Raw genomic sequence first — 16,862 nt, 5'->3', positions numbered from 1 at the left:
CCCTCTCTTCCTCCCTCTCACTTCTCTCTCTGGCTCTCCCTCTCTCATTAACTGATAAACATGCCATTAGTGCTCAATTGAATATTAACACTCTCACCCTCAAGCCATATCTCTAGTGGACTCCCCCTCCTCCCCCCTTTCCTTACCCCCTGTCCCCCAAAGTATCGCTGCCAGCAGAGTATAGGCCCCTCTCTCACGCACATGTACACGCACACGCACACGCACTCGCTCTCTCTCTTTCTCACTCTATCTTTGTCTCGCTCTCTCTTCCTCTCTCTTTCTCTTTTTCTCTCTCTCTTCCCTAGAGAAATCAGTGTTGCCAATGCCAACTGGCTGGGCTACAAACACCTGGCACATATGCCCCCTCATGCCCTCCCTGTCTGCTCTCACTCTCTCTCTCTCTCTCTCTCTCTCTCTCTCTCTCTCTCTCTCTCTCTCTCTCTCTCTCTCTCTCTCTCTCTCTCTCTCTCTCCTCTCTCTCTCTCTCTCCTCTCCTCTCTCTCTCTCTCTCTCTCTCTCTCTCTCTCCTCTCTCTCTCTCCCTCTCTCTCTCTCTCTCTCTCTCTCTCTCTCTCTCAGGAAACGGTCTGCAGGCACGATCTTCTTTCCCTCCCTCACTCTCCATCTCTCTCCCTCCTTTGTCTGTGCACTCTCATTGGGCTGGCAGGTAGCCTAGTGGTTAGAGTGTTGTGCCAGTAACCGAAAGGTTGCTGGATCGAATCCTCAGGCAGACAAGGTAAAAATATGTCGTTCTGTCCCTGAAAAAGGCAGTCAGGGACAGAACCGGTAGGCTGTCATCAACCAGGCCAGCGCCTGGTTAAAAAAATTTTGGTTTCTGACAGTTTGGAGTTTACTCAGCTTTCTTCTCAAGGATACAATGGCCTTTAGGTTGGAGAGAGAAAGTGAAAGGGGAAAGGGACAGAGAAAAAGAAAGGGAACGGGAGAGAGATAGAAAGTGTACAGTGTGTCTGTGTATTCATTCATAGAGTGAAAATAAGTGGGTATCAGAAAGAGAAATACACTTTGTTTCTGCACTTCTGTCTATTTCTGTCTCCACAGCAGCCATAGTAGATGAAGTGTGTGTGTGTTCTTCGCTGGGATCGTGTGTATGTGTGCCCAGCAGCCTGTGTATTATACAGAATCAATATAATCCATCAGGTGCATTAAAGGCTAAAGTGTGTCAGGCTGTCAGGCCTAAATGTTCCTCTCAGTGTTTGTGTGTGTGTGTTTGTGTGTCAGGCTGTCAAGCTAAGTGTTCCTCCCATACACTGACTGGATAGATGTACATCCTAGAGAGGGTTGACACACAGAGTATAGGGTTATTTGGGAAGTTTATATTGACATGATTCCAGCTCTATAGCTTTTCCTTTCAACTATGTTGGACACGCATCCACTTCCATTTGCAGAGACACCACCATACATAGACACAGGCACACCCTTTTTGTTATTTTGATACGTCTGGGGAAATGTATTTTTAGCTATATGAAACCTGTTTTGCTTTGAAAACCAGCCAGGTCACCCGTGATACAAGTCAATATTCAACGTCCATCCATGTCTGAGGATGTCAGGAGATTACGTGGAAACCGGCCACTAGTGGTAACAGTGAGCGATGTTACCTTCAAGTAGGTTTCGGTGTTGTGGACGGGGATGGAAGATGGGTGTAAGCATCTGCCTCTGGTGCAAAAGGTTTCGTATCCGAATCCAGCAGTAGCTTTTTCAATTTTTGTTTTAAGCCTATCCCAAACCTTAACCCTTACCCTAACCATTCGGAGGTAATGCCATATCCTTAAGAATAAAGACTTTGAAATTTGACGTTTGGAACATGGATGAACGTCTAATTCTGACGTGAGACTGTGAGATCTGGTAGCTGAAAACAGCCTATCGCACAAAAATATAAACGCTAGAAAACTAGCTTCCTTCTGCTCTGACAATGTTCCCCAACTCTGAGGATTGGTTTTTCCAGCAGGACAATGTTCCCCAACTCGGAGGATTGGTTTTTCCAGCAGGACAATGTTCCCCAACTCGGAGGATTGGTTTTTCCAGCAGGACAATGTTCCCCAACTTTGAGGATTGGTTTTTCCAGCAGGACAATGTTCCCCAACTCGGAGGATTGGTTTTTCCAGCAGGACAATGTTCCCCAACTCGGAGGATTGGTTTTTCCAGCAGGACAATGTTCCCCAACTCGGAGGATTGGTTTTTCCAGCAGGACAATGTTCCCCAACTTTGAGGATTGGTTTTTCCAGCAGGACAATGCTCCCCAACTTTGAGGATTGTTTTTTCCAGCAGGACAATGTTCGCCAACTCGGAGGATTGGTTTTTCCAGCAGAACAATGTTCCCCAACTCTGAGGATTGGTTTTTCCAGCAGGACAATGTTCCCCAACTCGGAGGATTGGTTTTTCCAGCAGGACAATGTTCCCCAACTCTGAGGATTGGTTTTTCCAGCAGGACAATGTTCCCCAACTTTGAGGATTGTTTTTTCCAGCAGGACAATGTTCCCCAACTCGGAGGATTGGTTTTTCCAGCAGGACAATGCTCCCCAACTTTGAGGATTGTTTTTTCCAGCAGGACAATGTTCGCCAACTCGGAGGATTGGTTTTTCCAGCAGAACAATGTTCCCCAACTCTGAGGATTGGTTTTTCCAGCAGGACAATGTTCCCCAACTCGGAGGATTGGTTTTTCCAGCAGGACAATGTTCCCCAACTCTGAGGATTGGTTTTTCCAGCAGGACAATGTTCCCCAACTTTGAGGATTGTTTTTTCCAGCAGGACAATGTTCCCCAACTCGGAGGATTGGTTTATCCAGCAGGACAATGCTCCATGCCTCACAGCCAGTTCAATCAAGGTGTGGATGGAGGACCTCCAGATCAAGACCCTGTCATGGCCTGCCCAATCTCCAGACCTGAACCCCATTGAAAACCTCTGGAATGTGATCAGGAGGAAGATGGATGGTCACAAGCCATCAAACAAAGCCGAGCTTCTTGCATTTTTGCGCCAGGAGTGGCATAAAGTCACCCAACATCAATGTGAAAGACTGGTGTAAAGCAAGCCAAGACGCATGAAAGCTGTGATTGAAAATCAGGGTTATTCCACCAAATATTGATTTCTGAACTCTTCTAAGTTAAAACATTAGTATTGTGTTGTTTAAAAATGCATATGAACTTATTTTCTTTGCATTATTCAAGGTCTGACAACACTGCATCTTTTTAGTTATTTTGACCAATTGTCATTTTCTGCAAATAAATGCATTAAATGACAATATTTTTATTTGGAATTTGGATGTTGTCAGTAGTTTATAGAATAAACCAAAAATGTTCATTTTACCCAAACACGTACCTATACATAGTAAAACCAGAGAAACTGATAATTTTGCGGTGGTCTAATTTTCTCCAGAGCTGTATATATAAATATAGGACAAAACACACATCACAACAAGAGAGACAACACAACACTACATATAGAGAGACCTAAGATAACAACATAGCAAGGCAGCAACACATGACAACACAGCATGGTAGAAACACAACATGACGACAACATGGTAGCAACACAACATGGTAGCAGGACAAAAAAAATGGTACAAACATTATTGGGCACAGAACAACAGGGCAAGAAGGTAGAGACAACAATATTTCACGCAAAGCAGCCACAACTGTCAGTAAGAGTGTCCATGATTGAGTCTTTGAATGAAGAGATTGAGATAAAACTGTCCAGTTTGAGTGTTTGTTGCAGCTCGTTCAAGTCGCTAGCTGCAGCAAACTGAAAAGAGGAGTGACCCAGTGATGTGTGTGCTTTAGGGACCTTTAACAGAATGTGACTGGCAGAACGGGTGTTGTATGTGGAGGATGAGGGCTGCAGTAGATATCTCAGATAGGGGGGAGTGAGGCCTAAGAGGGCTTTATAAATAAGCATCAACCAGTGGGTCTTGCGACAGGTACACAGAGATGACCAGTTTACAGAGGAGTGTAGAGATGTGTCCTATGAGGAGCATTGGTGGCAAATCTGAGGGCCGAACGGTAAAGAACATCTAGCCGGTCGAGAGCACCCTTACCTGCCGATCTATAAATTATGTCTTTGTAATCTAGCATTGGTAGGATGGTCCTCTGAATAGGGTTAGTTTGGCAGCTGGGGTGAAAGAGGAGCGATTATGATAGAGGAAACCAAGGCTAGATTTAACTTTAGCCTGCAGCTTTGATATGTGCTGAGAGAAGGACAGTGTACCGTCTAGCCATACTCCCAAGTACTTGTATGAGGTGACTACCTCAAGCTCTAAACCCTCAGAGGTACTAATCACACCTGTGGGAGGAGGGGCATTCTTCTTACCAAACTACATTACTTTTTTTTTAGGTGTTCAGAACAAGGTTAAGGGTAGAGAAAGCTTGTTGGATACTAAGAAAGCTTTGTTGTAGAGAATTTAACACAACATCCGGGGAGGGGCAAGCTGAGTATAAGACTGTATCATCTGCATATAAATGGATGAGAGAGCTTCCTACTGGCTGAGCTATGTTGTTGATGTAAATTGAGAAGAGCGTGGGGCCTAGGATTGAGCCTTGGGGTAGTTCCTTGGTGACAGGCAGTGGCTGAGACAACAGATTTTCTGATTTATACACTGCACTCTTTGAGAGAGGTAGTTAGCAAACCAGGCCAAAGACTCCTCAGAGACACCAATACTCCTTACCAATACTCCCACAAGAATGGAATGGTCTATTGTATCAAAAGCTTTGGCCAAGTCAATAAAAATAGCAGCACAACATTGCTTAGAATCAAGGGCAATGGTGACATCATTGAGGACCTTTAAGGTTGCAGTGACACATCCATAACCTGAGTGTAAACCAGATTGCATACCAGAGAGAATACTATAGACATCAAGAAAGCCAGTCAGTTGATTATTGACAAGTTTTTACAACACTTTTGATAAAACAGCGCAAAATAGAAATAGGCCTATAACAGTTAGGATCAGCTTGATCTCCCCCTTTAAATAAAGGACGAACCGTGGCTGCCTTCCAAGCAATGGGAACCTCTCCAGGAAAGAGAGAGAGGTTAAAAAGGTCGAAGATAGGCTTGGTGATGATAGGAGCAGCAACCTTAAAGAAGAAAGGGTCTAAACCATCTGATGGTTTTTTGAGGTCAAGTTTCAGGAGCTCCTTTAGCAACTCGGATTCAGTGACTGCCTGCAGGGAGAAACTTTGTAGCGGGGCAGGGGAAAAAGAGGGAGAAGCATCGGGGATAGTCGCATTAGAAGAGGTGGGAGATGAGGAAATTTTGGACACATAGACCCCTTTTTTAGCAAGTGTCTATGACAAATCAGGAAAGGTCATTTCACTGAGCAGCCATTATGAACACAGGCTGTAAAGTGATCACTACGATCATTACAGAATACACCAGACTGACACCTATCAGGATTATTTGTAAGGATAACATCAAGAAGAGTAGCCTTTGATGGGTGTTTGGAGTCATACCTTGTGGGATTGGTAATAATCTGAGAGAGATTTAGGGAGTCGCATTGCTTTAGGTCTTGGTCAGCTGGTTTAAGCATGTCCCAGTTTAGGTCACCTAGCAGGGCAAATTCAGACTTAGTGTAAGGGGCCAGGAGAGAGCTTAGGGCAGGTAGGGTACAGGCCAGTGCTGATGGAGGAGAAATTAACATTAAATTATCTGGCAACCGCTCTGGTGGACATTACTGCAGTCAGAATACCAATTACACGCTCCCTCAAAACTTGAGACATCCGCGGCATTGTGTTGTGTGAAAAAACTGCACTTTTAGAGTGGCCTTTATTTGTTACCAGCACAAGGCGCACCTGTGTTATGATCACACCGTCTAATCAGCTTCTTGACATGCCACACCTGTCAGGTGGATGGATTATCTTGGCAAAGGAGAAATGCTCACTAACAGACATGTAAACAAATTAATCCACAAAATGTGAGAGAAATAAGCTTTCTGTGCATTTCTGGGATCTTTTATTTCAGCTCGTGAAACTTCACATGTTGTGTTTTAAATTTTTGTTCAGTGTAGTTTTGGTGATAAGACTACATGAGACTTGTACATGTGAAGATACATACAGGGTTGGTTACTATAAAGTGGGTATTTAGTGTAAATGGTACAGAAGGGGTTTCATCTATAATCTTAGACAGTAAGAAAAACGTCCAAATAGAAGCCTATATGGAATGTGTGTTATGCAAGGCATGCTAAACTCAATGACCTTTTGAGTACACACACACTCTCTCTCTCTCTCCAATTCAATTCAAAGGGCTTTATTGGCATGGGAAACATATGTTAACATTGCCAAAGCAAATGAAGTAGATAATATACGAAAGTGAAATAAACAATAAAAATGAACATTAAACATGACACTCACAGAAGTTCCAAAAGAATAAAGACATTACAAATGTAATTATGTATATAGTGTTGTAAAGATGTGCAAATGGTTAAAGTACATAAGGGAAAATAAATAAATATAAATATGGGTTGTGTTTACAATGGTGTTTGTTCTTCACTGGTTGCCCTTTTCTTGTGGCAACAGGTCACAAATCTTGCTGCTGTGATGGCACACTGTGGTATTTCACCCAGTAGATATGGGAGTTTATCATAATCGGGTTTGTTTTCGAATTCTTTGTGGATCTGTGTAATCTGAGGGAAATATGTGTCTCTAATATGGTCATACAGGAGGAGGTTAGGAAGTGCAGCTCAGTTTCCACCTCATTTTGTGGGCAGTGTGCACATAGCCTGTCTTCTCTTGAGAGCCATGTCTGCCTACGGCGGCCTTTCTCAATAGCAAGGCAATGCTCACTGAGTCTGTACATAGTCAAAGCTTTCCTTAATTTTAGGTCAGTCCCAGTAGTCAGGTATTCTGCCACTGTGTACTCTCTGTTTAGGGACAAATAGCATTCTAGTTTGCTCTGTGTTTTGTTAATTACTTGACACATTGGAAATAATGATCTTTTTGTTTTCTCATGATTTGGTTGGGTCTAATTGTGTTGCTGTCCTGGGGCTCTGTGGGTTCTGTTTGTGTTTATGAACAGAGCCCCAGTACCAGCTTGCTTAGGGGACTCTTCTCCAGGTTCATCTCTCTGTAGGTGATGACTTTGTAATGGAAGGTTTGGGAATCGCTTCCTTTTAGGTGGTTGTAGAATTTAACGTCTCTTTTCTGGATTTTGATATTTGGCGGGTATCGGCCTAATTCTGCTCCGCATGCATTATTTGTTTTTTTACGTTGTACACAGAGGATATTTTTTGCAGAATTCTGCATGCAGTCTCAATTTGGTGTTTGTCCCATTTTGTGAATTCTTGTTTTGTGAGCGGACCCCAGACATTACAACCATAAACGGCAATGGCTTCTATAACTGATTCAAGTATTTTTTATCCAGATCCTAATTGGTATGTCAAATTTGATGTTCCTTTTGATGGCATAGAATGCCCTTCTTGCCTTATCTCTCAGATCGTTCACAGCTTTGTGGAATTTACCTGTGGCGCTGATGTTTAGGCCAAGGTATGTATCGTTTCTTGTGTTTTCTAGGGCAACGGTGTCTAGATGGAATTTGTATTTGTAGTCCTGGCGACTGGACCTTTTTTGGAACACCATTATTTTGGTCTTACTGAGATTTACTGTCAGGGCTCAGGTCTGGCAGAAGATCTAGGTGCTGCTGTAGGCCCTCCTTGGTTCTATCATCTCTCACACACAAACAAACACAGACATAAATACACACTCTTCTCTCTTTCCTCTCTCATTTTGTCTCTCTTTCACTCTACACTCTCCTTTCCTTTCTCTCTTTCTCTCTCTCTCTCCTTTCCTTTCTCTCTCTCTCTCTCTCCTTTCCTTTCTCTTTCTCTCTCTCTCTCCTTTCCTTTCTCTCTTTCTCTCTCTCCTTTCCTTTCTCTCTTTCTCTCTCTCTCCTTTCCTTTCTCTCTTTCTCTCTCTCTCTCCTTTCCTTTCTCTCTTTCTCTCTCTCTCTCCTTTCCTTTCTCTCTTTCTCTCTCTCTCTCCTTTCCTTTCTCTCTTTCTCTCTCTCTCTCTCTATCTCCCTCTTTCTTTCTTTCTCTCTCTCTCGCACTCTTTCTTTCTTTCTCTCTCTCTCTCCCTCTTTCTCTCTTTCTCTCTCTCTCTCCCTCTTTCTTTCTTTCTCTCTCTCTCTCACTCTTGCACACACACTCCCGTTTCTTGCAGTACATTGTTTTGATAAAATCCACTCGTCTCTGATTCCCATGTCCTGCCTCAGTAAACATAGACAGTTGGTAGCAAGACCACTGTAAGAGAGTGTGTGCTGTTATACAACTTTCCATTCACTTCCTCTTGCTGTTTCTCACACTGTAGTGTCCTTCCCCCCTGTCCCTGTTCACTAGCCCACACGCACGCATGCACGCACGCGCGCGCACACACACACACACACACACACACGAAGAGACAGACAGACACACACACATGAAGAGACAGACAGAGACAGACCGACAGACATGCAGAGACAGACAGACAGACACATACATGCAGAGACAGACAGACAGACACATACATGCAGAGACAGACAGACACATACATGCAGAGACAGACAGACACATACATGCAGAGACAGACAGACAGACACACACATGAAGAGACAGACAGACAGACACGCAGAGACAGACAGACAGACAGACAGACAGACATGCAGAGACAGACATGCAGAGACAGACAGACACATACATGCAGAGACAGACAGACACATACATGCAGAGACAGACAGACACATACATGCAGAGACAGACAGACACATACATGCAGAAACAGACAGACAGACATGCAGAGACAGACAGACAGACAGACAGACAGACAGACAGACAGACAGACAGACAGACAGACAGACAGACAGACAGACAGTAGGTAATGGCCCGGTAGGCTCCTATTAAATCCAGCTAAGGGACCACAACTCCGAGCGTGCACACACACACACCCACACACACCCAGGGACAGCCAGGGAGACCCAGACAGGCTAGAATAGAATAGATTACTATATTAGGTATGTTGTTCACAGTGACACCAGTGACAGTGACTGATCTGGCAACAGAATAGAGAGAGAGAGGAGAGATAGAGTCTGGTGGGTTTTGGTTCTCATGAACTGATTTGAGGGGGGAGAGAGGGAGGGAGATAGAGAGGAATGGGAATACCTAGTCAGTTGTACAACTGAATGCATTCAACTGAAATGTCTTCCGCATTTATTTTTTTATTTAACCAGGCAAGTCAGTTAAGAACAAATTCTTATTTACAATGACGGCCTACAGCGGCCAAACCCTAACACAGACGACGCTGGGCCAATTGTGTGCCGCCCTATGGGACTCCCAATCACGGCCGGTTGTGATACAGCCTGGAATCGAATCAGGGTCTGTAGGGATCCCTCTAGCACTGAGATGCAGTGCCTTAGAATGCTGCGCCACTCGGGAGCCCCAACCCCTCTGAATCAGAGAGGTGTGAGAGAGAGATGCATGAGAGAGGTGTAGAGAGAGAGAGAGTTCCCTTTTGTACTTCAACCATTTGCACATTGTTACAACACTGTATATATACATAATATGACATTTGTAATGTCTTTATTCTTTTGGAAATTCTGTGAGTGTAATGTTTACTGTTCATTTTTATTGTTAATTTCACTTGTATATTATCTACTTGACTTGCTTTGGCAATGTTAACATATGTTTCCCATGCCAATAAAGCCCCTTGAATTGAATTGAATTAGAGAGACCGGGAAATGAGATAAGAGCACTTCTTCTGATGGTGGTGTGTCTGCCAATGGAAGTGGTAGAGTGAAAAGAAGGAGGGAAGGAGAGAGAGAGAGAAAGATGGAGTAGAGAAAGATGGAGTAGAGAAAGATAGAGGGAAGAGATAGATAGTGATGGAGGAAAGTGAGTGATGAAGGGAGGAGAGAGAAACTTAAAGACAGAAGAGGTGAATGGGCCCTCAGCCTTGGTGATTCTAAAAGACACGTGAGAGAAACAGAGCAGCACAATATGAGTGTGTGACTCACTCAGTAAAGAGCTAGTGCAAACACACACAAACTCATACGTACAAACTGACTTATACATGAGCTTACTGATATACAGATCAAATACACTCACAGCAAAGGCTGACACATCACACGTAGCTAGATACATATTTTATGTGTGTTTATCTGAAACATATTCACAGACAAACACTTTTTTCATTAAAACATATTCAGAGAACTTTTGCAATAGTGCAGGAACAGCGAACTAGTTCCTAGAAAGATTTTTTTTATTAAAATTAGTTTTACAGTTTTACTATTTGCTTACAATCCCCTCAGCTTCCACTGTGTTTTGATTATGAGAGCTAGCCTAGCTAGCATCAGTAATGTTGAACAATGAGAGCACTAGCTAACCTAGCCTAGTATTGGCTGTGTTTGAATTGTGAGACATCAATCTAGCCTGGCTAGCATTTCATTTTGAACTGTGAGAGCAGTTAGCTAACCTATTCTAGCATTGTGTTTGAACTGTGAGCGCACTTGCTAGCCTAGTTAGTATAAGCTCTTAGTATAAGCTCTTTTTGAACTTGCCTAGCATTAGCCATGTTTAAAAGTATGAGACCTAGCCTTGTTAGTATTAGCTGTATATGAACTATGATACCTTTATCTAGCCCAACTAGCTTTAGCGTGTTTGAACAGGCTGATACTGGCTGGCCGTTGGCCACTTCTAGTACTCCAGTGTTTGTGTATTTCCTTGTTTGCCCCACAGCATTGTTAAAGGAAAGATGACTATGTTACAAAACTCATCATGCCAGTTGTATTTCTGCCAGCTTGAACGGCAATAGCTCAGATACACATGAAAACATTAAATGGCCCCTGTAATCGATAAAACATTCAGAGCTGCACAAAAACGACATAACATTCAAAATAGGTGAATCTTTCCTTTAAATGGCAATTCCGCCACTTTTCAACCTCATATTCATTATCTCCAGCACCACATCAGTGTCTCTACATATGTGAAAACGGCATGTTTCAATGATCTGTGGTTAAATAAGAAGAAAGGTCCTCATGCTTCTCTGTGACGTTTTTTTTCTTTTAATGATGTCATCAGATAGAACTTTTTTCCCATATACACTGGTATTGTGCTGGCGATAATGAAAAGTAGTAGAACTCCGCCACTACAGTCTCTGGTGTTGTGCAAACCCACTGGGATACACCACAGCTTATATTACTGTCTCTGTCTGTCTGTCGGCAGGTCTGACTGACTGTCTGCAGATCTGAATCACTGACTGACTGACTGACTGTCTGCAGGTCTGAATCACTGACTGACTGACTGACTGCAGGTCTGACTGACTGACTGACTGCAGGTCTGAATCACTGAATCACTGACTGACTGTCTGCAGGTCTGAATCACTGACTGTCTGACTGACTGTCTGACTGACTGTCTGCAGGTCTGAATCACTGACTGACTGACTGACTGTAGGTCTGAATCACTGACTGACTGACTGACTGACTGACTGACTGACTGACTGCAGGTCTGAATCACTGACTGACTGACTGACTGCAGGTCTGACTGACTGACTGACTGCAGGTCTGAATCACTGAATCACTGACTGACTGTCTGCAGGTCTGAATCACTGACTGTCTGACTGACTGTCTGACTGACTGTCTGCAGGTCTGAATCACTGACTGACTGACTGACTGTAGGTCTGAATCACTGACTGACTGACTGACTGACTGACTGACTGACTGCAGGTCTGAATCACTGACTGACTGACTGACTGACTGCAGGTCTGACTGACTGACTGACTGACTACAGGTCTGAATCACTGACTGACTGTCTGTCTGCAGGTCTGAATCACTGACTGACTGACTGACTGACTGTCTGCAGGTCTGAATCACTGACTGACTGACTGACTGACTGCCTGCAGGTCTGAATCACTGACTGACTGACTGACTGATCGACTGTCTGTCTGCATGTCTGACTGACTGACTGACTGTCGGTAGGTCTGAATCACTGACTGACTGACTGTCTGTCTTCAGGTCTGACTGACTGACTGACTGTCGGCAGGTCTGAATCACTGACTGACTGACTAACTAACTGTCTGACTGTCGGACTGCACAGTGCAACTGCTGGGTTGATTGTGTGTGTGTGTTATGGTGGTTGTCTGTGTATTATTTAGTGTGTGTGTTATGGTGGTAGTCTGTGTATTGTTAAGTGTGTGTTCTTGTGTTTTAACACCTGTGTGTGTTATGGTGGTAGTCTGTGTATTGTTAAGTGTGTGTTCTTGTGTTTTAACACCTGTGTGTGTTTCCCCTCTGCAGGGATGAAGACCTACCTGATCTCAGGGAGGAAGATAGAGCATGCTCAGTGTGGTTGTTCTCAGGACATCCTGACCCCGTGCCCTCGCCCCCACACCTCTGCCCTCGTGCCTGGGGGGGCTGCTGCCCTCTGTGTGTCCTGCACTGTGAATGGGGAGCAGACAGAGGAGGGGGCCGGACTCAATGGATGCCAGGATGAACATAAGACTAACAGCGCCAAGGTAGATCACACGGCTATGCAGGCACGCAAGAACACATCCACATATACACACACACTGACAACACACTCCTGTGCCAACGTAGCTTACCACACACCTACTAATAACACACACCTGCACCACACACTTGTCTAACACACATCCCTCTCTCTCCTTCTTCTTCTGTAGTTTACTCCAGGCTGCAGCCCCAGGGCGCTGAATGGCATTCTCAGTCCTCCACTGGAGGACTCGGTGATGGCCAGCCAGAGCTCTCTATGTGACATGCTCCAGGAGAAAGAAAAGAAGACCAGTACGGGCACAGGGACGGGTACCAGCCTCGGTATGGGGGGTCCAGGAGGGGCGGGACCGGGGGGCACAGGCATGGACCACTCCGCCCTCATCCCGCTACGCTCCAAGAACTTCAGGGAGAAGAGTGACGTCCATTTTGTTGATGTCATCAAGGAGGACAGGTGAGGACCGGAGGGACTATTGTGGCTTTTGGCTTTACCTATGAACTGTTTTGAGTTCAGTACATCTAAATAACCTAGACCAGAGTTCAGTCATAAATCTTGACCCTGAACCAGTGTAGAGGGGCATATTAAAGTTGGGAGATAGTAGGTGGCTTTAGTGGAGTGATTGACGGTCTAAAGCTGACCCTGGACTAGTTGATAGGACTAGTTGTTAGATACTACTACACTGTTAGCTACTACTGCACTGTTCTTAGATACTACTGCACTGCTGTTATATACTACTGCACTGTTGTTAGATACTACTGCACTGTTGTTATATACTACTGCACTGTTGTTAGATACTACTGCGTTGTTGTTAGATACTACTGCACTGCTGTTAGATACTACTGCACTGTTGTTAGGTACTACTGTACTGTTGTTAGATACTACTGCACTGCTGTTGGATACTACTGCACTGCTGTTAGATACTACTGCGTTGCTGTTAGATACCACTGTACTGTTGTTAGATACTACTGCAATGTTGTTAGGTACTACTGTACTGTTGTTAGATACTACTGCAATGTTGTTAGATACTACTGCACTGCTGTTAGATACTACTGCACTGTTGTTAGATACTACTGCGTTGTTGTTAGATACTACTGCACTGTTGTTAGCTACTACTGCACTGTTGTTAGATACTACTGAATTGTTGTTAGATACTACTGCACTGCTGTTAGATATTACTGCACTGTTGTTAGATACTACTGCACTGCTGTTAGATATTACTGCACTGTTGTTAGATACTACTGCACTGCTGTTAGATACTACTGCACTGCTGTTAGATACTACTGCACTGCTGTTAGATACTACTGCACTGTTGTTAGATACTACTGCACTGTTGTTAGATACTACTGCACTGCTGTTAGATACTACTGCACTGTTGTTAGATACTACTGCACTGCTGTTAGATACTACTGCACTGCTGTTAGATACTACTGCACTGTTGTTAGATACCACTGCACTGCTGTTAGATACTACTGCACTGTTGTTAGATACTACTGCACTGCTGTTAGATACTACTGCACTGCTGTTAGATACTACTGCACTGCTGTTAGATACTACTGCACTGTTGTTAGATACTACTGTACTGTTGTTAGATATTACTGCACTGCTGTTATATACCTCTGCACTGTTGTTAGATACTACTGCACTGTTGTTAGATACTACTGCACTGTTAGCTACTACTGCACTGTTGTTAGATACTACTGCACTGTTAGCTACTACTGCACTGTTCTTAGATACTACTGCACTGCTGTTAGATACTACTGCATTGCTGTTAGATACTACTGCACTGCTGTTAGATACTACTGCACTGTTGTTAGATACTACTGCACTGTTGTTAGCTACTACTGCATTGTTGTTATCTACTACTGCACTGCTGTTAGATACTACTGCATTGTTGTTAGATACTACTGCACTGCTGTTATATACTCCTGCACTGTTGTTAGATACTACTGCATTGTTGTTAGATACTACTGCACTGCTGTTAGATACTACTGCACTGCTGTTATATACTACTGCACTGTTGTTAGATATTACTGCACTGCTGTTATATACCTCTGCACTGTTGTTAGATACTACTGCACTGTTGTTAGATACTACTGCACTGTTAGCTACTACTGCACTGTTGTTAGATACTACTGCACTGTTAGCTACTACTGCACTGTTCTTAGATACTACTGCACTGCTGTTAGATACTACTGCATTGCTGTTAGATACTACTGCACTGCTGTTAGATACTACTGCACTGTTGTTAGATACTACTGCACTGTTGTTAGCTACTACTGCATTGTTGTTAGATACTACTGCATTGTTGTTAGATACTACTGCACTGCTGTTATATACTCCTGCACTGCTGTTAGATACTACTGCATTGTTGTTAGATACTACTGCACTGCTGTTATATACTACTGCACTGTTGTTAGAGACCACTGCATTGTTGTTAGATACTACTGCACTGTTGTTATATACTACTGCACTGTTGTTATATACTACTGCACTGTTGTTAGATACTACTGCACTGTTGTTAGATACTACTGCACTGTTGTTAGATACTACTGCACTGTTGTTAGATACTACTTCGTTGTTGTTAGATACTACTGCACTGTTGTTAGATACTACTGCACTGCTGTTAGATACTACTGCACTGTTAGCTACTACTGCACTGTTCTTAGATACTACTGCACTGCTGTTAGATACTACTGCACTGTTGTTAGATACTACTGCACTGCTGTTAGATACTACTGCACTGTTGTTAGATACTACTGTACTGTTGTTAGATACTACTGTACTGCTGTTAGATACTACTGCACTGCTGTTAGATACTACTGTACTGTTGTTAGATACTACTGCACTGTTGTTAGATACTACTGTACTGTTGTTAGATACTACTGTACTGCTGTTGGATACTACTGCACTGCTGTTAGATACTACTGTACTGTTGTTAGATATTACTGCACTGTTGTTAGATACTACTGTACTGTTGTTAGATACTACTGCACTGTTGTTAGATACTACTGCACTGCTGTTAGATACTACTGCACTGTTGTTAGATACTACTGCATTGTTGTTATATACTACTGCACTGCTGTTGGATACTACTGCACTGCTGTTAGATATTACTGCACTGTTGTTAGATACTACTGCACTGCTGTTAGATACTACTGCACTGTTGTTAGATACTACTGCACTGTTGTTAGATACTACTGCACTGCTGTTAGATACTACTGCACTGCTGTTAGATACTACTGCACTGCTGTTAGATACTACTGCACTGCTGTTAGATATTACTGCACTGTTGTTAGATATTACTGCACTGCTGTTAGAGACTACTGCAATGTTGTTAGATACCACTGCTGTTGGATACTACTGCACTGCTGTTAGATACTACTGCTGTTGGATACTACTGCACTGCTGTTAGATACTACTGCACTGCTGTTAGATACTACTGCACTGCTGTTAGATACTACTGCACTGTTGTTAGATACTACTGCACTGCTGTTAGATACTACTGCAATGTTGTTAGATACCACTGCTGTTGGATACTACTGCACTGCTGTTAGATACTACTGCTGTTGGATACTACTGCACTGCTGTTAGATACTACTGCACTGCTGTTAGATACTACTGCACTGCTGTTAGATACTACTGCACTGTTGTTAGATACTACTGCACTGCTGTTAGATACTACTGCAATGTTGTTAGATACCACTGCTGTTGGATATTACTGCACTGTTGTTAGATACTACTGCACTGCTGTTAGATACTACTGCACTGTTGTTAGGTATTACTGCACTGCTGTTAGATACTACTGCACTGCTGTTAGATACTACTGCACTGCTGTTAGATACTACTGCACTGTTGTTAGGTATTACTGCACTGCTGTTAGATACTACTGCACTGCTGTTAGATACTACTGCACTGTTGTTAGATACTACTGCACTTCTGTTAGATACTACTGCGTTGTTGTTAGATACTACTGCACTGTTGTTATATACTACTGCACTGCTGTTAGATATTACTGCACTGCTGTTAGATACTACTGCACTGCTGTTAGATACTACTGCACTGCTGTTGGATACTACTGCACTGCTGTTAGATACTACTGCACTGTTGTTAGATACTACTGCACTGTTGTTAGATACCACTGCTGTTAGATACTACTGCACTGCTGTTAGATACTACTGCACTGCTGTTAGATACTACTGCACTGTTGTTAGATACTACTGCACTGCTGTTAGATACTACTGCACTGCTGTTAGATACTACTGCACTGTTGTTAGGTATTACTGTACTGCTGTTAGATACTACTGCACTGTTGGAGCTAGGAACACAAGCATTTTGCTACACCTACAATAACATCTTCTAAATATGTGAATGTGACCAATAACATGTGATTT

General features: G+C 43.3%; 1 protein-coding gene across 1 annotated transcript in view; it reads left to right on the top strand.

Moving 5' to 3' along the window:
• Positions 1-16,862, top strand: part of adcy9 (adenylate cyclase 9) — a 65,969-nt gene that overhangs the window by 34,382 nt on the left and 14,725 nt on the right. Inside the window, exons 6-7 of the mRNA XM_055917743.1 lie at positions 12,261-12,478; positions 12,644-12,924. Coding sequence (XP_055773718.1) covers positions 12,261-12,478; positions 12,644-12,924 — 499 coding nt within the window. The remainder of the gene's footprint in view (positions 1-12,260; positions 12,479-12,643; positions 12,925-16,862) is intronic.

The sequence above is a fragment of the Salvelinus fontinalis genome, chromosome 3, assembly GCF_029448725.1.
Source record: "Salvelinus fontinalis isolate EN_2023a chromosome 3, ASM2944872v1, whole genome shotgun sequence".
In the NCBI taxonomy this organism is placed as follows: domain Eukaryota; kingdom Metazoa; phylum Chordata; class Actinopteri; order Salmoniformes; family Salmonidae; genus Salvelinus; species Salvelinus fontinalis.
The sequence above is the reverse complement of the archived record's forward strand: the minus strand, read 5'-3'. Positions and strand labels throughout refer to the sequence as shown.